Here is an 8,456-nt window from a genome sequence, read left to right on the forward strand (position 1 = left end):
CGGTCTTGGTCTGTTTTTGTTGTTTTTATTAATTCTATCCCTTTCATATCTATCTATCTATCTATCTATCTATCTATCTATCTATCTATCTATATATATATATATATATATCTGTCTTAGTCCAGTAATATTTCATGTTAGATTTTGAAATGTCAAACTTTTTGGTCAGTTTTTTGTTCAGTATCTGAAAAACTACAAAGCGGTGTGGAATTCAATATGTTAACAAGGGAACATTATTCAGCAGCTTTCATTGGACTCTATGAAGCTGAGGGAGTTCATTCTACATAGAGGGTGTGGAATTCAATATGTTAACAAGGGGACATTATTCAGCAGCTTTCATTGGACTCTATGAAGCTGAGTGAGTTCATTCTATATAAAGGGTGTGGAATTCAATATGTTAACAAGGGGACATTATTCAGCAGCTTTCATTGGACTCTATGAAGCTGAGGGAGTTCATTCTATATAGAGGGGGTGGAATTCAATATGTTAACAAGGGGACATTATTCAGCAGCTTTCATTGGACTCTATGAAGCTGAGTGAGTTCATTCTATATAGAGGGGGTGGAATTCAATATGTTAACAAGGGGACATTATTCAGCAGCTTTCATTGGACTCTATGAAGCTGATGGAGTTCATTCTATATAGAGGGTGTGGAATTCAATATGTTAACAAGGGAACATTATTGAGCAGCTTTCATTGGACTCTATGAAGCTGAGTTCATTCATCCACTTTATGAAGCAGCATTAGTTCATTCTATAGGGCGATGCAAAGCTTTTGGCCAGAGCTGTACACTTAGCTTCTCTCATTACCAGTTGATCCATTGAGATTTTCTGAGACGATTTAATAAAGAACACAAATTACAATATTTCCAATAATGCTAAAATCATGTTATATTTATTTTCTTTTTTTCTTGGTTTGGGTATCTTCTTTTTGTAAAAATGTTTTCTTGCACACATAATAAACACATTAAAAAAATCAACATTTTACTAATCTGTTCAGTCCTCGTTGCAGAAATACATTATTTGACACATTCAGAATTGAAATGCGTCAATTATAACAGGGATGGAAATCAGACTCCTGTTGCATACCAGTTTCATATCTTCCTGGTTTCACTGGTAAGAGCTTAATAAGACACCTGAGCTTGCTATCTAAACACACGGGGGCTAATTAAGCTGGTAGTAAAACCTGGAAGGAGTGACACTGCTGTGCAATAGGAGTCTTATTTCCATTCCAGTATAAAATATAATATACTCTTAATCTGGAAGACCAACATTTTCATAAGTCTCATCTACAAAGACACAAGATATGGGCCACAGATGTAAGCATGTGTGTAATAGGAATGTGTATGTCTGTAAGGATGGAAATAAGACTCCTATTGCACAGCAGTGTCACCCATTCCAGGTTTTACTACCAGCTTGATTAGCCACTGTGTGTATGGGTAACAAGCTCAGGTGTCTTAATATTAAACCAGAAATGGATCAAATTGCTATGCAGTGGGGAGACTTATTTCCATCTCCTGTGTGTGTGTGTGTGTGTGTGTGTGCGTTTATGCAAGTTTAGCAGTGCCATCTGTGCTGAATATTAGATGTCAGTCTCTCAAACTGCCAATCCAGTACCATTCATGAGCGCTGAAATTGCATCACAGACATTTATAAAACAAACAAATACACTGAAAGCTCATCAAATATAAAAAAAGACAAGAGTTCGTAGTGTGTCGTGTTCCCTTTGTGTCGTGGTCTGAGCGACAGCTTCTCACACTGGCATAGGCAGGCTCATCTTCTTCCCTTTCAACACTGGAAACAAAACAAAGAGTGGTTAGAACTGAGGAGGGAGGGAAGCAGTGTGGCTCTAGCGGAGCCGAGGAGGGACTGGGTGGGAGGGAGGGAAGCAGTTTGGCTCTAGCGGAGCCGAGGAGGGACTGGGAGGAAGGCAGTGTGGCTCTAGCGGAGCCGAGGAGGGACTGGGAGGGAGGCAGTGTGGCTCTAGCGGAGCTGAGGAGGGACTGGGAGGAAGGCAGTGTGGCTCTAGCGGAGCCGAGGAGGGACTGGGAGGGAGGCAGTGTGGCTCTAGCGGAGCCGAGGAGGGACTGGGAGGAAGGCAGTGTGGCTCTAGCGGAGCCGAGGAGGGACTGGGAGGGAAGCAGTATGGCTCTAGCGGAGCCGAGGAGGACTCGGAGGGAAGCAGTGTGGCTCTAGCGGAGCCGAGGAGGGACTGGGAGGGAAGCAGTGTGGCTCTAGCGGAGCCGAGTGGGGACTGGGATGGAGGGAGTGGAGCTGAGTGGGGACTGGGAGGGAGGGAGGGAAGCAGTGTGGCTCTAGTGGAGCTGAGGAGGGACTGGGAGGGAAGCAGTGTGGCACTAGTGTAGCTGAGGAGGGACTGGGAGGGAAGCAGTGTGGCTCTAGTGGAGCTGAGTAGGGACTGGGAGGGAAGCAGTATGGAAATAGAGGGATACCCAGCGATCCCTCTCTTAAAGGAGAGGTACCTTTGGTGAAGTAGAGGTAGAAGAAGTCACAGTAGAAGATGGTCTGCACGGCCCCCGACACCACAGCGATCTGGTCGAAGAAGCCCTCCTGGTTGTAGCGCCAGATCCAGTTGGCCAGGTAGAGCGCGCGGTACAGGCCCAGGAAGAAGAGGTAGTGCGTGGTGATGGACTCGGCCTCGCCCGTCTTCGAGATCATGAAGAGCTGCGGCAGGATCGCCACCGACTCCAGGTAGATAGAGAAGGTCCACAGGATCTGCAGAGCAGAGAGGGTTACAGTACAGCACACTATAACTCAATGCAATGAATTACACTACACAGCACTGTATACAGGAAGGACTGACTCCAGATAGATAGAGGTGCACAGGATCTGAAGAGCAGAGAGGGTTACAGTACAGCACACTATAACACAATGCAATGAATTACACTACACAGCACTGTATACAGGAAGGACTGACTCCAGATAGATAGAGGTGCACAGGATCTGAAGAGCAGAGAGGGTTACAGTACAGCACACTATAACACAATGCAATGAATTACACTACACAGCACTGTATACAGGAAGGACTGACTCCAGATAGAGAAGGTCCACAGGATCTGAAGAGCAGAGAGGGTTACAGTACAGCACACTATAACACAATGCAATGAATTACACTACACAGCACTGTATACAGGAAGGACAGAGTCCAGATAGATAGAGGTGCACAGGATCTGAAGAGCAGAGAGGGTTACAGTACAGCACACTATAACACAATGCAATGAATTACACTACACAGCACTGTATACAGGAAGGACTGACTCCAGATAGATAGAGGTGCACAGGATCTCAGGGGCAGGATATACAGGGGACAGTACAGCACAGTACACTGTAACACAATACATAGCATTATACAGCTCTGGACAAAAGTTTTGCATTACCTAGAATTTTAGGATTGAGACATAATACAAAACAAAAAAACTATATGAACATAATTCTGTATATTACGTTTGATGATTTTTCAATTTCTGTCAGTTTTACATTGTGTTTCGAAAAATACAAAGCAGTGTGTAATTCAATATGTTAGCGTAACATTATTCAACAGGTTTCATTCCACTTTATGAAGCAAAGTCAGTTCATTCTATATAGAGGGTGATCCTGCAAAACTTGTCCACAGCTGTACGTGATGCATCGTAATAGAGGTCTGTATCACTTGTGATACAAGACCACAGCATAAAGAACTACAGCTCCCAGCATGCCTCACAATTGCTGCGGGTGCAGAGGGATGCTGGGAGCTGTAGTCCTGTCCTAGACTTGTCCACAGCTGTACATGATGTATCGTAATAGAGGTCTGTATCACTTGTGATACGAGACCACAGCATAAAGAACTACAGCTCCCAGCATGCCTCACAATTGCTGCGGGTGCAGAGGCATGCTGGGAGCTGTAGTCATATCCAGCAAAATGAGTTTATTCTATAGGGTGATGCAAAACTTTTTGCTATAGCTGTATTTGTGTGAGCCCCAGGCTCTTTCGGAGGGGTGAGGGACCCCAGGGGGTGCATGCGTTACCTCAAGGGGGGTGAAGGCGTAGTTCTCCAGGAAGGACAGGCCCACCACGGGAATGAGCAGGAACTCCACGCGGAAAGTGTCGTTCTCCTGGTCGTAGGAGCTGCGGAAGCGCAGGTAGATCAGGTACAGAGTGGCGTAGGCGAGAGACAGAAAGACAACCTGCAAGCAGAGCAGAGGCATGAGGGCAGTGAGAGGGAGTGAGTGGACCACCACCACAAAGCGCTTTACAAGATGCAGTAACAACAAGAACATCCATAATACTTTAAATACAGAGAAATGCAAAATACATGATATACAGTAAAAAAAAAATGCATTAAACAATACAGTGAAAAATGCATGGTACATTAAATACAGTGGAAAGTGCATAACACATGATAGTAGAATAATATATGAAACAGTAGCAGCAACACAGCAGCTAATAGCAGATATCAGATATGGGGCAGCAGTGTGGAGTAGTGGTTACGGCTCTGGACTCTTGACCGGAGGGTCGTGGGTTCAATCCCAGGTGGGGGACACTGCTGCTGTACCCTTGAGCAAGGTACTTTACCTAGATTGCTCCAGTAAAAACCCAACTGTATAAATGGGGAATTGTATGAAAAAAAATAATGTGATATATGTATAATGTAAAATAAAGTGATATCTTGTAACAATTGTAAGTCACCCTGGATAAGGGCGTCTGCTAAGAAAATGAAAATAATAATAATAATAATAATAATAATAATAATAATAATAATAATAATAATAATAATAATAATAATATCAGGCTTAAAGAGCATGGTTGTCACAGTCTAATGGGCTGGACTAACAGACAGCGCGCTGTGCTTTATCTGGCTGATGTATGTATTTTGATTCAGGCACAGAATACAGCTCTGATCTCTGCAGAGTTATAGTTTGCATGCCAAATACAGATAAGTGGTTCAACAGATATATGTAAAATGTGACAGACAGACAGACAGACACCTCCCTACATCCCCAGCATCTGATACTCTCAATAACTTGAGTTAAATGATGTTAAGAGCAAGTTTCGTGACAATCTGAGAAGCGCTTCTCTAGAGATATGTTGAAATGTGTACAGTGTGACATGCATGCGTACAACCGCCTTCACTACACCCAGCCGATCTGATTGAGATCAGTCGATTCAATGGGACAGTAGCAAGCAAAAATCATCCCATTGGAATGGGCCAGTAGTTACCTACTAGCCTACTAACCTCTAAATCTACCCTCTACCCCTAAACCTAATCTCTACCCCTAAACCTAACTGTGTTACTATTAAACTAATTTTTAGTATTATTTCAACACCGGGTTTTAGCGCCCTCTAGCGGCTACTACATCCGACATCCATTAAAGTGCTTGATCCGCCTACTCGGATCAAAGAAGAGCGACCCGAATTATCCCGGGGTTAAAAGGCATGTCGTATGCAGACAGGCTAAAAGAACTTAATCTATTCAGTCTTGACCAAAGAAGACTACACGGCGATCTGATTCAAACATTCAAAATCCTAAAAGGTATTGACAATGTCGACCCTGGGGACTTTTTCGACCAAAAAAAGAAACAAGGACCAGGGGTCACAAATGGAGATTAGATAAAGGGCATTCAGAACAGAAAATAGGAGGCACTTTTTTACACAGAGAATTGTGAGGGTCTGGAACCAACTCCCCAGTAATGTTGTTGAAGCTGACACCCTGGGATCCTTCAAGAAGCTGCTTGATGAGATTCTGGGATCAATAAGGGCCGAATGGGGCCTCCTCTCGTTTGGAAACTTTCTTATGTTCTTACTCTACCTGTTGGGAGTCTAGTAGATACCTGCTGGCCCATTCCTATAGGATGACTTTTGCTTCATAATGTACCATTGAATCGACTGATCTCAATCCGATCGGGTGCTACACCGCTGTAATGCTTCCTCGCTATACCCAGCCCTTGTTAAACGCGCTCTGCTGCTCTTACCTTCATCACTGTGTTGTAAATGGATATGAAGGACGTGAAGAGGTCCAGGTATCGGGTGCTGAAAACCACAGCGAACAGAATCTGGCTCTTACCCGAGATACCTGCGAGAAGAAAATAACAGCAGCGGCGTTACCAACACCGCGCTGGTCAGCATCGCACTGCTGAAGCGGGCTGTGATGTGAACCGCGGATAGAGATCCTGAACCACAAGAGAGCACAGAGAAGCCACGTTAAAACAAAGCGTGATAAACGTATGTCGCATCACCTAGTATTTTAGGATTGAGATCCTAATTAATATCTATCTATATATATATATATATATATATATATATATATATATATATATATAATATTATTTATATATCATTTCGTTAAGTATCTGGAAAACTACAAAGCGGTGTGTAATTCAATATAATTTATTTCTTAGCAGACGCCCTTATCCAGGGCGACTTACAAGATATCACATTATTTTTACATACAATTACCCATTTATACAGTTGGATTTTTACTGGAGCAATCTAGGTAAAGTACCTTGCTCAAGGGTACAGCAGCAGTGTCCCCACCGGGGATTGAACCCATGACCCTCCGGTCAAGAGTCTGGAACCCTAACCACTACTCCACACTGCAAGGTAACATTATTCAGCAGGTTTCATTTGGCTTTATGAAGTTAAATTAGTTCATTATATCTATAGGGCAATGATGCAAAACTTGTGATAACAGCTACAAAAAGGCCTGCTGCGCGTGCCCGTGTGTTATGGTTGGGGCGTGCCACGTCACAACTGGGATTCGCGTTACTGTCAATCTGGGATAAGACGTAGAAACTGGGAGGCGTTTCAACAGCCGTATCCTATAACGCAGAAGGCAAGGCGCTGCCAACTATTTACCTGCAGCTCAGCGTCATAAAGACTCAACGAGGTGCTTTTGTTATTACGGTGTGTCGGACGATTAGCAAGAATGCACTCGTGAAATGTTTAACACCTAGAAAATGAATCTGTCACAAGTGTTATTTAATCTGTAGTATTTTGTATTTAATTATATCCTGATGCAACTATCACTGACACTGTTATCTGCTCCGTTATTGAATCGTATTTTGTCATACTTGTACTTGCTTGAACCAAAGTCATTGTATTTTATCTTGCTCTTAATTGTATTAATACTTGTACTGTGATTTTTTAAATGTATTTTTGTTTACGACTGTAAGTCGCCCTGGATAAGGGCGTCTGCTAAGAAATAAATAATAATAATAATAATAATAATAATAATAATAATAATAATAATAATAATAATAATAATAATAATAATTGTATTGTATATTAACTTCGTAATTCTCTTTAAGAATGTTTTAAGCAATCGCCATTGTTTTATTTTTTATAGCAGAAGGCTACTGGGAGGAGAACAGAAGCGTATTTTGCTCGAGTCTAACAGTTATTGATTGCTTCATGCTTGCACGTACTTCTCACAAACGAACAGACGTACACAGTAAAAACTGTAAACCGTAGTTTTACCTGCACAGGATTTCGACCTCCAGATTTTCGCGAATAAAATGATCATAGCCAGCAAATGCGAGACATCACCCAGGAGTCTGAAGAGGTTCATCTTGTCTCGGTATTCGGCTGCAGAGTTTTTTAAAAAAAGTTTTAGTGCAGCTTCTAGAAAAAAAAAAAAAAAAAAAACTAATTCTAAATCTAAAACTAAATCTCCATATATTGGAACCTATGCGTAAAATTTGGCTGCAAAAAACACGCTTTTTCAATTTTGCAGCTACAAAATTATTCTCGTTGCAGTTTGAGTCGGTGGGAGTTTTCCTTTTAAAAGTTTTCTTTTTCTTTTTCAAAAGCCACTTTAAAAAACTTTGCTTCCACTGGGTGACGTGGCTCGCAGTGCGGATTGGAAGTCAAGCGTTTTCAAGTCGAATGCGAACACACTGGCCAAACACGTCACTTACTTCACCGTCTGCCGACAGAAATATGTGCGTTAGCTTTAAAGGGGAGGAGCGTTGTTATGTTTGCGACAGGACACATTTTACTCTATTTGATCGAGTCTCTTTAACAGTGCGTGACACAGGCTTCTTCCTGATCGATCTCGATTGGCCAAGATGGCGTTAAGCTTATGAATAATGCATTTGAGAGGCAAATAATTAACCCCGCCCTTTACGCACACGTTTTGCGCAATGGTTACGCTAGCAAACAGGCGTGGTTAGTTTTTACCAAAATGTTCTCAATTGCAGTTCAGTCAACAGGGGCATGAGGGCGCTACAGGCATACGCAGATCACAGCCTTGTTTGCAACACCTGTGTGTGAGACAAGTTAAAACACGAAATGCATTCCGTACCAAACTACTTCTTCGTGATGTTGCACCACAACCCTGCACCTTAACGAAGTGCGCGGTCAGTCAGGATGTCTTACTCTGACACGGTAGAGGGGACACGAATATAAAGCATCGTGGGGGACTAACTAGAAGCCTCTTGCAATGGGCAGCAGTGTGGAGTC

General features: G+C 42.6%; 1 protein-coding gene across 1 annotated transcript; it reads right to left on the reverse strand.

Annotated features, from left to right (window-relative positions):
• Positions 1-864: 864 nt before the first annotated feature.
• Positions 865-7,933, reverse strand: LOC131722985 (ER lumen protein-retaining receptor 3). Its single transcript, XM_059016235.1, has 5 exons — positions 7,473-7,933; positions 5,969-6,069; positions 4,025-4,183; positions 2,482-2,734; positions 865-1,792 (listed from the first exon to the last, which is right to left on the reverse strand). The coding sequence occupies exons 1-5, from the start codon at positions 7,561-7,563 to the stop codon at positions 1,752-1,754; spliced, it is 645 nt and encodes a 214-aa protein (XP_058872218.1). The 5' UTR covers positions 7,564-7,933; the 3' UTR covers positions 865-1,751.
• Positions 7,934-8,456: the final 523 nt, after the last annotated feature.

The sequence above is a fragment of the Acipenser ruthenus genome, chromosome 52, assembly GCF_902713425.1.
Source record: "Acipenser ruthenus chromosome 52, fAciRut3.2 maternal haplotype, whole genome shotgun sequence".
Lineage (NCBI taxonomy): Eukaryota > Metazoa > Chordata > Actinopteri > Acipenseriformes > Acipenseridae > Acipenser > Acipenser ruthenus.